General features: G+C 36.7%; 1 protein-coding gene across 4 annotated transcripts in view; it reads left to right on the forward strand.

Moving 5' to 3' along the window:
- The window catches only part of RAB3IP (RAB3A interacting protein), a 29,808-nt gene that overhangs the window by 6,163 nt on the left and 6,556 nt on the right, over positions 1-17,089 (forward strand). For 2 of the 4 annotated variants that reach the window (XM_080576196.1, XM_080576198.1), the window contains exons 2-8: positions 9-284; positions 480-741; positions 8,068-8,163; positions 10,705-10,782; positions 11,141-11,344; positions 14,099-14,227; positions 16,468-16,580. In XM_080576196.1, coding sequence (XP_080432322.1) covers positions 9-284; positions 480-741; positions 8,068-8,163; positions 10,705-10,782; positions 11,141-11,344; positions 14,099-14,227; positions 16,468-16,580 — 1,158 coding nt within the window. The remainder of the gene's footprint in view (positions 1-8; positions 285-479; positions 742-8,067; positions 8,164-10,704; positions 10,783-11,140; positions 11,345-14,098; positions 14,228-16,467; positions 16,581-17,089) is intronic. The other 2 variants (XM_080576197.1, XM_080576199.1) reach the window with 1 other exon arrangement.

A 17,089-nucleotide genomic window follows, 5' to 3' on the forward strand; every position in this document is an offset into this window, starting at 1 on the left:
TTGTTCAGGGTTTCATATGATGAGGCTTTTATTATGGCCAGTGACTCCTTGGAAGGCTTTCATGAAGTGAACCTCGCTTCGCCTACTACACCAGATCTTCTTGGAGTAAATGAGCCAGGCACTCAGGAACAAACTACCTCACCCAGTGTTATTTACCGACCACATCCTTCTGTTGTGTCCTCCGCGCCAATCCAACCCAATGCATTAAATGTTTCTGACCTTCCCACACAACCTGTTTATTCGTCTCCCAGACAGCTGAATTGTGGAGAAATATCAGGTGTCAGGTAAGTTTTGTGCATTTGTTTACTGGCATTTTTTTTTGCTTACAAACTATTTGCTTTACTAACGATAGAATTTTAATATAGCATGTAATATTAAATAGTGTCCATAACAGTACATTCAGCACTACTACTGCTATTTCTGAAATATTTATTCTTAATATATAATATGAATAAAAACCCCTCTCACTCTCTTTACAGCATCAATGTTACCGACGCAGTACTTTGTTCTACCTCTGGACCCCAGGGTGGGTCATTCAATCACAATAATTCCAGAAAGGAGAGCAATAATGCAGAGAGAGAGTTTTTGCAGGGTGCTACAGTAGCAGATGTTGCTGAAGGAAATGAAGATATTTTTGGGTTGAGTACAGACAGTTTATCTCACTTACGGAGCCCATCTGTACTGGAAGTAAGAGAAAAGGGCTATGAAAGATTGAAAGAAGAACTTGCAAAAGCTCAGAGGGTAAGGCTTGTTGTCTTGTCTACTGCTTTTTCTCTCTTCACTATGATTCTGATGTGACAGAATGATAGGTGGCAGTCCAAGCCTACTCATTTACAATAGAATTATTACAATGTATTTATTTTAAGTAAAGTTATTCTGAATGGCTGCAGTGCTAATATCTTAAAACACTATCAAAGAATAATTGTTTCTAATGCTGCAGCTTCTGGTTAAACATTCTTTTTCTTTGAAATGTAGGCCATTCCTTCATTCTGGCATTTGAGAATAAGAGTAATTTTCTGTCATCCCTTTGTTACATTCTAAGTTTTTATAATGCTGATTATATACTTCTTGAGTCTTTTTTTCTCCTATGGTATAAAAGTGTAGCTTGTGTCAATTTAGAAACATTTTAGAACATGGGTACTTGCCATGTATCATAGACAAATGCCCGTATAGGAAAGAAGCAATAAAGATGTCACTGAAGTTCTTTAGAGTACTGTTACACCACACTTCAAATTGAATATGGATGCCTTTGAGGACACTGGCTCAATTCGTTAATATTTGTAAAGCGCTTTGTCTTGTTTGGATGGATGGTGCTATATAAATGCAAAGCCATTGTTTATCATTCTAACATCTTTCTGTGCTTAAACTTTCCAGTAGATTTTGTGCTGTTTGTACTTGTGCCCTTTCCTCTCCTCTACATGATTCCACTCTTATTTAGATTTAAGCCCATCTGATCTTGTGTTTGAACTTGTTTTCCTCTGTGCTCGTTGCCTTTCTGTTGAATGTAGTAATCGTTTCTGTCATAGCTGCATTTGCCCTTGTCATTGTGAATCTTAAATATGGATTTTGATATCACTTCTTCTGTTGGCTGTTTTGTCACTGAGTAGTTGCTTCCTTTGCTGAGGTGTTTGCGTGCTTAGCATTTGACCACAGAAAGGAAACATTAACCTGAGCTAACGTTGAGGACCTTGGATGTGAATATATAAACCTAGCAGTTAAACTTGGAACCTTAGAAAGTAAGATCAAACTAAAGTTTAAACTTCAGAAGAGCTTTTCCAGCTCCTGGCAACTTACAGAAATATAGCTAACATGCTTAAAATCTGTAACTTGGATCTGTTACTGTAACCTTTGAATTATCTGAAAATGTTAATCCAGTGTAAAGTTGCGTGGGTTTTATGTCTAGCTCAGCTATATCTTAAGGTAGTTTTAAAAGAAATAGCATTAAAGCTGTTAAGGCATACAAAATGCATGTTAAGTATTTTCAGACATTTCTGATGTTCTTAGAAACTTGATTCAGCTCTAACTTGAGAATGTTGATGTCAAAGTCCTTGTTAATAATTCTCAGCACATTAGGTTGATTCTTATCAGTGTTACACCAGGTGAATAACTTCTGTCTGCTTGTCTTCCTAAGCTTGCTCTGGTTCAGAATTACTCAGTAATGCAGGAGTCTTTACAAAGTGCACAGTGATAAACCCTGTTCCTTTCACAGTATTTCTTCTACTTCCTGTATAGGGACTAATTTTTTTGTATCCCTAATTAATCTCCAACTGCCTTTTCCCAAAAGTTATAACTGTTCATACAGGGTTGTGCCCACTCTGCAGTATTTAGTGTCGTGCAGTCTTTGAATATATATCCAGCTACATTCACTTTTGTCATTGAGTGCTGTTTAAAAATCTGCAGGGATATAATTAATAGGTGGTGCTTATGTGCAGCTTGTTGTTTTTTACATGATGATTTAAAATTCTCTTTAAGTCTCTATTGTTCCCTCAGTTTATGAGCTTTGTCAGGAACAGTGAGAAAAGAGAATTGCAGTTTGCACTTGAATTTTATGAACTCCTTCAGCCTGGAAAACTTACGGACTCCCCAGGAGTGAACAGAGTAGATACAAATTTGCTGTCTTGCCTTTTTCATTTGTTCCAAATTTCTTACCTGAACTGTGTATGCAATTGTGATATGTGTTAAAGACAGGTTGATTTGAATTTGTTGCAGTTGTGATTGGCAGGGTAACGAGAATGGAAATAGGAATTTTGAGGCTTAGGGATCCATTACTTAAATTCTTTTCATGCTTCGAATACAACTCTTTTCTTCATATGCTCTCAGTTTTTTTATATTAGGGAACACTGGGCTAAAGTTGCGCCAGGGGAGGTTTAGGTTGGATGTTAATAAGAACTTCTTTACTGAAAGGGTTGTTAGGTATTGGAATGGGCTGCCCAGGGAAGTGGCTGAGTCACCATCCCTGGAGGTCTTTAAAAGATGTTTAGATGTAGAGCTTAGTGATATGGTTTAGTGGAGGACTTGTTAGTGTTAGGGCAGAGGTTGGACTCGGTGATCTTGGAGGTCTCTTCCAACCTAGATGATTCTGTGATTCTGTGATATATATGACATGTAGTTTTTGGACATCTAAATACGGTTCTTGAAATTATTCAGGAATAGGATAAAGGTGTTTTCTCTGCTTCTATATGTGCCTTGTATTTATTCAGACTAAGGAATTTACTTCTCAAAATGAACAGCATTGCTGGCAAAACTGTTGGAAGAATAAATCTTTCAAAAATTTGTTTCATGATGAGAGGAAATGTATTTTCTGCTTCAATCTAGGTAAGTTGCAGTCACAAATCATATAAGATTGTGAGAGAGGTTGGGCTGGAAAAAACAGTAGGGCAACGCTCTATAGTAAGTGTGTAAGGTTGGGCATACTTTTGCCTCAAAATGCTGCCTTAAAATTAAAACTTGATATTTTTTACTCTATGAGTCCATTCAGGCCATTTTTTTTCAGTGAAGACTTTCTGGCTGTACTTCATAAAGTGGAGCTGAAGAGCCCTTTCTTTAAATGATCTGAACCTTTCCACGTGTTTTATTCCTGTTTTTAAAACAGCATCAAGGAAATAGAGGAGGAGTTAAAAGGCTGAGTAATTCAGTGCCCAGGACCTTATCTCCTCATGTCTCCGTACATTTGCATTTTTTTCAGCCATCTTTGGATTGAGCTGTGACACTGTGGCTGTAATAAACCACATTTAGGTAACATGGAGAGAACAATGATGCCATTTTGATATATGGTACTTCTTGACGTGCAAGTTTAGTGGAGCCTTAGCAATGGGATACCTTCTGTTTGTTTTTCATACTGAGTAACTGCCATACTGCATGTATTTTTGGGTAGCTTGTGTGCAGTTTCTGAGCTGTGGCAGTTCATGGTCAAGTTTTCCTTGAATTTTTGTGTGGCTTGACCATGAAGTTACTCAGTCATGAATTGGACTGTCAATATAATGATGTCATCTGTAACTGCAGAGGGAAACTTAATTTTCTGTGTTGATATGTTTTCTTGGGGCGCGTTGTATTTTCAGCTCACACTGATGGGTAGCCCCTTTTCCCGGTGAGGAAAGAGCAGTCCACCAGAAATGATGACAGTAAATACCATACTCGGTTTGAGAATTAATTCCATGCTTCCTACTATCTTTAGAGTAAGATCTGTAGGCTTATTGGCAGTGACTAAACCAGTTTGATTTTTGTAATAGAAATTTGCATGATTGATTTTTCCCTAGTAGAGTGAAACTGAGAGGTTTTCTTACACCGATACAGTGATTTTTTGTGAAGGAGTAGCAGTATAAAACATGATATTGTAAATACCAGCTTTTTTTGGAGCATGATACTCAGACTTGGATATTGTTTCAGAGGCTTCAGTTTCTGTATGCATTCTTCATGTCATAAGATCAAACTGGACTAATGAGTTTTATTTATGTCTTCAGATCTTGCGTTTTGATACAGGGTTTGAAGTGGATTTTTCCATTTTTCTGCCTGTATTGTCAAAGAATCCAGTGTAACAGATGTTATCACCATAGTGTTTCTGAGTAGGCTAACACTGCTGTAGGTTAAATCTGTATTTTTTCAGAGAAAAATATGGTATTTTTAGAAACTGTGTGGATTAATGAAAAAATATATTCACAATAACTGCCCAGGAATTCCCAGAGCAGTATATGACAACATTTGGAATTCGTATATTTCTGCTGTCACTTGCTTATAAATTCATCAAGAATAAAAATGAGAAGGCTCCGGAAAAACATACCATCCCAAACTCCACCAAAGAGTATGCTTCCAAACTTTTCTAAAGCAAGTAGCAGTTGAATTGTAAGGCCACTGGCTTGTCAGTGTTAAAGATGGTTTCTCTGAGGGTGTTGTAGGAGTTTGTTGCTGTCGTTGAGTGACAAAGGACTTGTTTCCACACTGCTGCCTGATGCTGTTGTAGTATGTTGCAGGCATCAAATTTTTTTTCAGGCAAGTAGAAGACTACATGCATGCAAAACAGAAGCATCTTCAGCCACACCATAGGACATATAATTCAATAGTCTATTCAATTCAGATCCATCAACAGTTCAATCGCATTGAAAACCCTTGTAAATGTGGATCCAAAAGACAAATTTCTGTGTAGCTTGTTTCAAGTGGGTGCTGAATGAAAATCTGACAAATTTAAATGTATTTTATTAAGGTGCCAACTTTTTTTTTTTTTTTTCAACTTCAGAATTCAGCCGTATTCCGCAGTTCTGACTTTAGGTGATATCTCTAGAAGATTTTTGTTCTTTTCTGGTCTTTTGCATTTAGTGATGACTTGCTTAAATTCCTGAACCAGATCCAGGATGACTTTCTTTCTGGAATTTAAAACATTATTTTGAAGCAGTAATTTGCATTACTTATTGCACTGTTTTTCTCTAAAGACCCACCCTGTACTCTATTCGTGAAGGTCAAGGTGAAATAAGCAGTAATATGACCGCTTGATACAGGAATATATATTTTAAAAAAGCTTTTTCATGCAAGTTTCAAATTTTTATCACCTACTTCAGTAACTGTGCATTCTGCTTTACAATAGCTGATCGTCATGTGCTGTATCAGAGCGGTGATGTGGGGAGGGCTGCGGCAGGGATGGTTCATCTAGTGCACGTGGTTGTCTTCTCTGCCTCTGTGTTATGTATGGCTGGAAAGTGTTGAGTAATGGCTTTAAGGCACAAGTGGTGGTAATGGCTCTAATAACTGATAAGCTTTTGCTTTGGGCATTCTTTATTTCTTCCCTGCATAAAAACCATCAGCTGGAGCTATTAAACTTAACGTGACAAAATAACGTGGTATATTGTGCTCCTTCGGAGTCGTGTCATGGAAATTTGCCCAATATTTGACAAATGCAGCTAAGCAGCTGTGTGCAACAGACTGCACGCTGTCAGCTCCCTTTTGCTTTCATTAAGTAGCTTTACTCGTCTGCCTACGTTTTAATCTAAGCCTCCCCCTAATCTTCCCAGTTACAGGCAAAGCTGCAACAGTCTTGCCTGGAATAGTGTATTGGTGGTGATAGGCCAGAAGTGAGCCGAGTTGGTTCTGCCTTTGTTGTGAGTTTGATAGCTCTTGACCTGAATCTTAATACAACCTCCTCTTACAATGTGTCACAGCACTTTTGTATTTAAGATGTGTGTAGCATTTTCCTTATAAATCAGTGAAATAAACCAAAGAATTAAAAAGTACTGATGTATGCGCTGTATTTATAGGAACATATAAAACTTAAGCTTTAAGCATTTTGCATCAAATCTTTCATTTCCCTATTAACAACCATACCTTACATGGGAAATATGTTAAAGCAACAAAAAAATAGATTGTTTCTTTTTTCAGTTTCTTTTCTCTTTTTAGTTTTCTGTATTCCTTTTTCCTTCCGCCTGTATCTATTTTCCTTCTTTTTATTTTCTCTATTTTTTTTCCTTAGAAATAGGTCATTGTGTACAGTATAGTACATAGTAAGTAGGAGTTGAGTACTATCAGAAAAATACCATGTTTGTGGAAAAAAACCACCACATGTAAGTGGTACCTTTCAAAGTAATTAAAGGACTATGTATGGAAAGTAAAATAGCAAATAAACTAAACTAAAAATTGATGAAAATGTCCAAAGTTAAAATCAAATAAAAGAAGAAAGAAACAATGCATTTTCCAATACATGGGTCTTGAAAAGGCATCAAATTTAGGGGCTGGAGTCAGACAAGAAGACCTTCATCTTAGAGGAAAACCTGCTGCCAGTTCACCGCAGAAATTGGGAGCCTGCTGCAAGGCGAGGTGTAGTTTCCCACACTGTTGTGTACAGCATTACTCAACCATGAAGACTTTGGGAGAAATACTAATTACCTCCTAGAAACGTACAGAAGCTGACATTTTGGCCTCTTGGAGTTTTCTGAAGGCGGGTCCGTTCTGTGCTGGTTTCTGGAGGTTTTGGAAGCATTAACTGTTGTTAGGTTGTATTTGGCGTCTTTAACATGTCAGTGACAGACTTGGGTCCTGCCTCCCAGGCGTGATACTACTGTAGGAGCTAGACTGGCAGGGAGAAAAGACGATGGAGAAGAGCTAGGTGGGGATTGTGGATGGGAGGGGAGTTATGGATAAAAGAAACACTTGAAAGGTCAGAATGGTCTGATTTCTGCTTTTCTTTCCCTTGTTTTTTCTCTCCATCCTTTTCTTTCTTGCTAGAGCTTCCAGCATTTAATAGGTGGGAAAGGGGAGAGGAACTCTTCTTTCAAATTCCCTGTCAAACTTTTTGTACTCCTCTGCCAAAATACTGCACTTTTTCCCCAGACTTGGGAAAACACAGACAGGATTGGGCATGTGTATCCCATATACTGCCAAATCTGTACTAAGGTCTTACTGTAAAAGTGCCTTCTTCGCTTAGGTGATATTTTAGTGCTATCATAGACAAATAACATTTTAAATTTCATAAGCTATTTTCATTTGATTTATGTATCTCTGCATAAACAAGAGTTACAGATAAAATCACAGTATGATTTTGTAATTATGTTAGTCATAAGGAGACCTACAGGCGAGATGCTATTTATAATAAGATATGTTTTAAGATTGTAAGAGAATTGGGGATTGTCTTGAGGCAAAGCTATTTTTGAAAACTTTTTTCTTTAAACAACAAAACCAAATACTTGTGGATTACTTTTAAGTGTCTGTTAAGGAATGGGTAAACAGAACTGGTATTCTGTCTGTCCCAGTGATTAATTTTATCTGTGTTTTAATGGACTGTAGTCTTCTATACTTTTAAGAGAAGACAAGTTTTTTTTACCTCCGAATTTTGGAAATGCTGATGTTTAGGTTAGAGATACTGCAGATTGGCCTGGTAGATTGCTGTATAGAGGAAGAAATAGCTATGTATGCACGGCGTTAATTTAATTGCTTCTAGTTTTAAGACTAATATTTTGAAAGGCTTTGTTTAGTGAAGGTTTTGTGTTCCTCTGATATTTTTTTCTTTTCCCCCCTCTCTATAGTATTAGCTTTAAAAGGCCAAATTACTACTCTAAGTCAGAATAAATAACTTTCAATTTTCCATAGGAGCTGAAGTTAAAAGATGAAGAATGTGAAAGGCTTTCTAAAGTGCGAGATCAACTTGGACAGGAATTGGAAGAACTTACAGCTAGTCTGTTTGAGGTTTGTTGGAGTCTTCGATGTGATATACTTAAAGGAAGCTGAGCCAGATGTTTTATGTAGAATCAGTGTATCTAATGCTGACTTTTTCTGCAATAAGCTTATAAAGGGATTTGTGTGCTGAAGACCTGGGTGTGTTGGTAGAGGCTTAAGAGTAAGCAGTAGACTTTTCACTTAGATGAGAGATGTTGAGCTTGTCAATTTGCCTAGACACAAAATGAAGAAAATAAGGCAAATGTGTCAGAAAGCTTAAAACTATTTAGGCTTATTTTTTGGCATAACTATTTTGAGACAGCTTCTCTGTCTGACAACAAGGCTATCTAGATAAGAGCTAAATTTGGGGTTGTCATGGTGATTACATGCAAAGTAACAGTTCCAGATCAATGGAGGTACAACAGTATATAACTTAACCATGCTTTCAGCTTTTGAATTTTGGGTCTGGCAGCATGTTACTCCCACAAACTTGAAGAGAAAACTGAGTGATGCACCAGGGTGGAACCTGGTTGCAAAGTGAGAAACCCTGAACTCTTAAGTGGGACCTTTTCAGCTGAGAAAAGAGCAGTGGTGCCAACAAAGTGAGCTTGCATTAAACAGAAAAAAAAAAAATCTTAAATCCACACTTGAAACAGAATTGGTTGTCATTTTGCCATGGAATACCTAGAAGCTATATTATGATATGCAAACTTGTTGGAATAAGTTTCATAAACTAGTGATACTTTGTGTTTACCAAATTGTAAGTATTGTTTTTCAGCATACACGTAGAGATAAAAACGTTAGATGTGTTTTTAGAAACAATATTTTTGATGTTGTAATGGTATACAAGTGCTATAAAAACTGGAAAATATTCATGTTCAAAAATGAAATAACAGATTTCTCTGTGAATTGGCAATGCAATTTATTTCATCATCCCAGTAGGGCAAAGTTACTTAATATTTTAAGAAGCTTCTGCGTGTAGAGTAAACATGAAAAGCCGGAAAGCTACTTTTTAGCATAAATATTTGTGTAGATTGGGTGGAGGAAGGTGATGGACAGGCATTTTAACTGTAGAGGAATAGACGTAATTACCCATGTAATTTTATGTTAATGACAGTCGATAAATTAAAACAATGTGTCAGTTTGTTAAAGCTGTGTTGAAATATAACACATTATTAATGATTATTTAATGAGTTTTAATTATTCAGAACTCCCAGCTGTTGTGGGCACGTCACTTGAATTTTCTTTTGTGTTGTGATTTCACTAAGAGTCTCTAATAAACCAGTGTTAAGGTTTCTTGATTTTTGCACTTGGATCTGCAGCCGTTGGATTCATGTTCTGTTCTGAGTCCCAATAATTTCATGAGTGTATGGGTGGATATGCTGGAGTTTATATTCATGTAGCCCACTGGAGGATCGAGACTTGTTTTGCACAGCTGGATGTATATATTCCATTATCACACTGTGATAGCATGGTAACATGCTTTGCTTTTAAAGGTGCATCCCTAAGCAGAAACTGCATGGTCGATGTTAAATGTATTTGTACACATTGTATAGATGTGTATGTGCCCGTTCCTGCATGTGTCTGTCACTAAGAGAATTTTATGAACCCATATTATACAGCTATGTTGAATGACAATGGGAGCCAGATGTTCTGGTGTGATGATGTATGACATTTTTGTTTTATTTATATAGCGTCCAGATATGTGCTAGGCGCTTTACAGATATGAGAAGAATCCTATCCCAAGTAATTTAGGCAGTGGCCCTGATCTTTCAATTCTTGTTGCCTTCAGTAAGTACCAAATCAGAACAGAAATTTGATCACAGGCATAAATTGCTGGATCAGAGCCTAAACAAATATATTATGCAGACAAAAGGCTTAGAAGTCTGAGGTAAAAAGATGTTTAAAAAAAAATCCCAGTCCTTTTATGCTTTGTTCATTATTAGCTTAGCCTTGCTTGCTTACTTGGATTGGGTTTTAGTGCTTTTTCTATTCTACTTAAGAAATGTTTATTAACCCTTTATTAAGTACTTTTAAGCTTTTACTTTACTTTTTTTTAATTAATGGTAAGAATTCACACTTCAGTTGTTTGATAAGTTTTTTCATGCAGAAGTTTACAGCTGATTAAAATAAAACTGGTTATTCTGGCTAGAAGGGAGAAGTTCTTTTGAATGTGCCCGTGTTGCTTTTGTTGCTACCAGTTAAATTTTTCTATTGGGGGTCAAGGAACTTCAGTTGTCAGCTCCTGAAATGTGACCAGAGCCTGGTATTCATGACAGGTATTGTTTCTGCTGGAGGGGGGTGGTGGTGGTGGTGGCTGTGGCTGGGAGGAATTGCTGAATATCTCTATCTGGGCTCAAGATCAAGGAGAAGGAACTTGCTGGTGCAGCGATGAATCCAAATAAGAGATTTTTGCTATGTAACTATTTAACTTCAGCAGATTGTTGCACAGCTTACAAGTTTTACAAGTAATCTTTGTGAAGCAAAAGTATGATGTAACGGTAGGATTTTTTTAAACTTGATCTTGTAAATTTATTGAAGCATTTACACCAGCTAAACGTTTTTTTACAGGAAGCACATAAAATGGTTAAAGAAGCTAATGTCAAACAAGCTGCAGCAGAAAAACAGTTAAAAGAAGCACAGGGAAAAGTGAGTTTTTTCCAACTTGCTTGCTTTGTCTTTTCACATAGTTCTAAAACTATAGTGTGAACAATAAAAAGATGTGCATACAGTATTAAAATATATACTGAGTTGTTCTGTGTTGCCTTGACCTGTTCTTAGCTAACACTGATAGATGTAGAGTCTTTTTTGGAATCTTATCAGATAGCTAGCAAGGTGTGCAAGAAGCTAGTGTTATTAAAATACACAGTTGCATAGGGATCTGTGTTAGTACTGCTGGAAAATGGAATTTTGATTTGAACAGAGGTGATTGGAAATTGTTAAATGATTTAACACGTTTGTAGGCTAATATGATATTTTTGCTTGACTGTCCATTTTTATTTTCAAGATTGATGTCCTTCAGGCTGAAGTAGCAGCATTGAAAACGCTAGTGCTGTCTACTTCACCGACATCTCCAACTAAGGAGCTTCAGTCTGGTGTCAAAACTCCTTTTAAGAAAGGGCATGCAAGAAACAAGAGTACAAGTAGTGCTATGGGTGGCAGTCATCAGGACCTTACCATGATGCAGCCAATTGTAAAAGACTGCAAAGAGGTGAGGATTGTCCTCTTTTTGCTAATAAGCAAGTTTTATTGTTTTTTCTCAGTGTTTTTTTCTCTAGTATATACTAAATCTTGCAATACTGTTTATTGAAGAGATATTTTTGTTAATGAAAGACTGTTTTTACACACATCAGTAGGTACTGTATAAGAACAGTGTAACTGGACGGCAGGCTCTAGTTGCTTATTTTTTTTTTTAAACAAAGTCCACCACTGGAAGTTCATAAGCTTTCATAAACGTTTCATAGAAAACTGTCACAAGAGGAGTCATTGTTTTGTAGATCAATAATGGGTGAAAGGGAGTTGGGGGGAGGGAACAGAATCAATGATAATTTATTGAAGAAGAGAAGAGTTACCACTGGAGTCCCAGAAGGCCTCTGTTTTTATCTGCTCATGCTGTTGAGAATGGGGAAGTACTGAGGGAATAGCTTGGTTCTCAGGTCCTCAGAATGTAGCATCTGAAAGTGTCCAAAGAGCTGTGAGAAGGGTCTATCTCATGACAGTGAATGGGTAGGGGAACAGCAGATGAACTTCAAAATCAATAAATGAGAAGTAATATACCTAGAAAAAAAAAAGGCAACTATAGCAGACGTGCAGTTGTGGGCTTGGAATTAGCTACATGATGCAGGAAAAAAAATTCAGTGTACTTGTAGATAATTCTCTAAAGGTACCGTATCAGTGTTCAGTGATGATCAAAGACCTACAGAGGCTTAGGATTTATTAGGAAAGGAACAAATGGCAAACAAAAAGTGTTACACTGATGTATAAACAGGGAGGTAAACGTATGCATCCATTTCTGCACACAGCTATGATACCTCCATCTCAGAAAGGACATAATGAAAATACAAAGAAGTATGACGTGATCTAAGCAATAGAAGCCTTTCTGTGTAGGGAGACTAGGGCTCTTTACATTGAGACACTCTGAAGGTAGAGCAACAATCTATACAATCGCAGGTGACAGGGGGAAGATGAATGGTGGACAATGATTAATGATTCCCTCTAATGAGAAACCTTTGGAAACTAACCTCTGGGTGCCAGCATCCCGGATAACTACTCCCTAGTATTTGGGAATAACCTCAAGGATACGTAGATGTGTCTACTGCTTTTGCTATTGAACGTGTTTTAGGCAAGCTGAACAGCTGCTTGGATCTTAGGCAGGCAGGTAACATCTACTCAGTGTAAATGCTAAATGGATCAGTGTTTTTTTATTTTTCAAAGAACTGAAATGTTTCTCTAATGTTTTTTTATTGTAAAATTAAAACATGAAAATTTTAAAAATTGTAGTTACAATTGGCTGTGTATTTGATTGCAGGTAATCAAAATTTTGATTTAGTGAAAGTGCAAGTAAAGGTAGGGAGCAGATATACACGTAACTGTAGATTGGAAAGGAAGAGCAGGAAGCTATATTCACTGAGCAATTTTTTCAAGGCAGCTTATTTATAAATTATAGGTTTGGGTAAATTGAGTTAGATATAGAAAATAACCAGTAGTTGCTAAGAAATGCATTATAACTTTTTGATTTATACTGTACGATTCTAAAATAGCATTTTTCTGCTGATATCCCCTGATTGTACTCATTTTAAAACCAAACCTAAGGTGGTTTGTAAGGTATGGGAAATGCTCCTTTAGGGAGCAAGTTACACCTATTGAGTTTTGTTCATGGAATGAGGCTGGTGGCCTAGCAACCAGAACGTTTGTGGACAAGCTTAATTAAGATGGTCGGTCCTGATTGTACCTGAGTGCAAGGCAAGTAGCTCTACTGGAAAACAAACCTGCAGTCTAATTTTTGTAGAATTTTTTCAAAGAAAAAAAAGAAACAAAAGTACTCCCTGAAACGTGTAAAAGAATGGTAAAGTGCTGGGAGTTCAGAGAAAGAATAAAGAATATGGTAAAGAATAAAAGACTAAAAGAGGTTGGTTCTGATCTTTTAAAATGAATTAAAAATCAAAATTGATTTTTAGCTTACATTGTTTTCCCTTTTTCACTATCTCATCTACGTTATTTGTTTTTAATATAAGACTTCAAAATCACATTTGCTTTTTAAGATGCATATTGTAAAAGCAGTATTAATTTTTGTTGTTGGTGTCTAGGGTTTTCTTTAAAATACATTCTCTTAAAATACTGCTTTTCATCCTCACTCCTCCTTTTTGCACTTTCACCTGTTCCTCTTACTCTGGAGTGGAGTGGCAAAGAAGCTCACAGTGGGAACAGCATTGAGATCTGCGTCTAATTTTTCCATTTTAGTAATCTTTTTGTTTGTCTTCTGTGCTTTGACTACAGTTTGTTTTTTTTTTTCCTTGTTCTGCATGACTTCCTGCCATTTCTAGAGGCACTTTTTCTACAAGACTGTTTCTTCCATTTGTTGCATCTCATCTTTGGGTTTTATTCTCCTCACCTTCCTGACCTATCTTTGGCCTGCAGTTTATATCTCTCCATATACCTTTAGGTTTTGGTTTTGGGAATGTAAGCCTGTTGTAATACAGAAAAGGGATCTGACAACCAGTTGGAGGGAAAAGGCGCTGAAGTCTGTGTCAACAGAATCTCAAAGCCAGTCTGAGCACGTCAGGCTGGTGTCACATAACTTAGGAAAGTGAATTTAAGGAGGTGTTTGTAGCTGGGGCATAGTAATATTCTTTCAGTGTGGTAGGAGACACAGTCTTCAGGCTCATTATATACCTGTGGATATTTGTAGATGATCAAATCCGGTGTGATAATTACAGTACTAAATATGTGAATCTTTGTGTTTTAGGCTGACCTATCTTTGTACAACGAATTCAGATCTTGGAAGGATGAGCCTACTATGGACAGAACATGTCCTTTCTTGGACAAAATTTATCGGGAAGATATTTTTCCATGTTTAACCTTCTCAAAAAGTGAGGTAAACAGTTTAAATGTTGTCACAGATACTTTTCCTTTAAAAAGCTTTTTCCTAAAAAGCTAACTGACTATTAAAATCTATTCATATGAAGCTTTACCATTTGTGTTCCATTACGGTATGACAGTTTATAGTGAAGTACCTAAGATTATTCTGGAGTATTGAAATAAATCACTTTTTCTTCACCATTTGCTTTTCTAGATACGGCCGCATAGGTGGAGATTATCTACACCTTTAGATGTTAATGCTGTCTAGCAGAATCAGTGTTTGTAGGAATGGATGGTAGGTTTTCCCTCAGTATGTCCAAGGTACTGTTTAGTAGACACAGTGTCCTGTTGCTGCCCCTTGTTTATAGAGCCCAACACAGTTAATTTTGTGGCCCTATTTTCTCTCCCATCAATCAGAGCAGGTGGAAGGCCAAGTCTGGGTATCTTCTTGAAGAGAGGTTTGAATTTCAGGAATTAGACTTTGGGATTTGAAGTGATTCAGCAGGGACACTTTGGGAATATGGTTTCAGATTAAACGAATGATGTGACTGTGTGATTTTTCCCATTCCCTGCTTTCCCCAACACAGAGGAAGGAATGGTGTTTTACTCATCCTGGGATTACTGTGGAACTGGTTCCAGCTGCAACTGCTGTACTTACTCTTTGTTGTTAAGCAGCATTTATGGGCTGTAGTTGTAGTATCACTCTCCAGAGGAAAGGAACTTTATTTGTAGATCTTTAATAAAGTAATAACAAATTTTAAAGCCCTCCAACTTGATTTTTTTTTAATAAGACTTTTTTTTAATAAGATTAAAAGTCTCAGTTGGAAAAGGCTGTATTTTTTTCAGGATAGTTATCTGTTTTTCTATGGTGTGTGCACTTTTCCCGTGCTTTTCATCTGCTGTTACTTTCTGGCCAGAAGCGTGCATGATCTTTTAGTGAATTGTATACCAGTTCATTATGGTTGGTCTTGAGCATCATATGAAACTCACCCACTAAAAAGTTTGCTTTCTTACTATGGGAATTAAATTACTTCTGCAGTATGTGTAAGTAGGCCACCCCGCTGTCTTTCCCAGCAACTTTTTTTTTTTTTTTTCCCACCTCAGTAGTGATACAGTTACTTAGAATGTTGTTTCCTCTTAAGGAGAGAATGAGGCTTCTAGCACTGGTCAGCTATACCAGTTATTGTTTCCAGATGCTGTGCATAGTGACAAACTTCTGTTTTCCTTTGAATAACAGCAAACTACTGTGCAGTTAATAAATTACACATGTATTATGTTTTTGGATAATTGGGAATGCAGTTTTCTGAATAGTTGAAGTATCACATTATCTCTTTGTAGACTCTTGTGTGTAAGTGTAATCTTGTTTTGTATTTGGTAAATGGTATTGGAAGAGTATTTTGTATGAATTTCTTTCATAACGTTCTAGTTTTAAAACATTTAAAGTACAATTGAAAAATATTTCTATTAGTAGCAAGGAATGTGGGCACAAAATTATGTTTAACTGCTAACATAAATAGTACAGTCTTCTAAATCAAGGTAATGGGTATTACTTGTGCATACTTAAACAGTAGTCTTGGGCAAGTGTTGAGTCCAGTCAAGCAAAAAGAGCATATTTCTAGTGTGTAATGGTTGTGTGATTATAAATAATAAACAAAGTTCAGTTCTTTACGTTAATGAAGGGGATGTTTTAACTATGCCAGTGTTCCAAAGTCACAGTAGCCTGTTGGCTCTTCCATATATTGTTCAGTCTTGTTTGAACACCATTCTAAAGCTATCTTTGGCTGAAAAAGTGGACTAATATTTACTTTTCTTTTGGCAAAGTATAGAAGTCATACTGCATCATTTTGTTTTTCCATAGAACTTAATAAAATTAGAGCAATTTTTAAAGTAAGCAAAGTTTGTGCCATATCCACTATCTGAAAGAAACACTGCTTGTGCAATTGTACGTGCTATTTGGGCTTATGAGGAATGACTGAATATACAGTTAGCATAGTAGTCAAGCATAACATTCCATGCTGTAAAAGCAGTTATCTTGCCTCAGGGAGGGCAGGGTTATTTAGAGGGCAGAATTCAAACTGGAGCCTGGGAATGGGACCTCTTGTGTATGGCACAGGCAAAATCTCATTTGTAATTGAATTTCTGTTTGAGTTGACTTTTTCAGTTTTCCTAACTTTACAAAGGCAGAAATGTGTCACTGCTTTGAGGCAACGGATAACACTGAGCTGTTTTTAACTGCTTTCTAAATTTCTCTTGCAGTTGGCCTCAGCTGTTCTGGAAGCTGTGGAAAACAATACTCTGAGCATTGAACCTGTTGGCTTGCAACCTGTTCGATTTGTGAAAGCTTCTGCAGTTGAATGTGGGGGACCAAAGTATGTTAAGCTAACAGACAGAGGGGGAATCTGCACTCATTTGAGATAACTTGGATTGAGAAAACTGCTATCAACTGATCACCTCAATGAAATTTGTATATCTTAAACTTGTAAATATTTCTTAAAATCTCAGATTTCAAGATTGCTGTTTCAAAATTTTATGGTGAAAGTAAGCAACTAAACTTAAATGGTAAAGGTTTGTTCTATATTAGCATTTTAAGATAAATTTTCTGTTTGGGAGAGCTGCTTGTAGTCAGTGCATCCTAGGTGAAGTAAAAGTAACATTCACTTCTGTGAAGACCAGCCTGATACTTAAAAATGAAGTCTTTTCAACTAAGGCTATCACCTGGAAAACATCATGAAAAAATAGGTATAGAAGTATTACAGGCTGAATGTCAGACATCTTGAAATATTTATGGTATAAGAAATGGAGGGCATATGTAGCAGAGTGGCAAAGTCAGCTGAGGGATATGAGAGGAGATTTGTAAAATAAACTGTCTGAATGTGAG

The sequence above is a fragment of the Anser brachyrhynchus genome (assembly GCF_964034855.1).
Source record: "Anser brachyrhynchus genome assembly, chromosome: 1".
NCBI lineage: Eukaryota > Metazoa > Chordata > Aves > Anseriformes > Anatidae > Anser > Anser brachyrhynchus.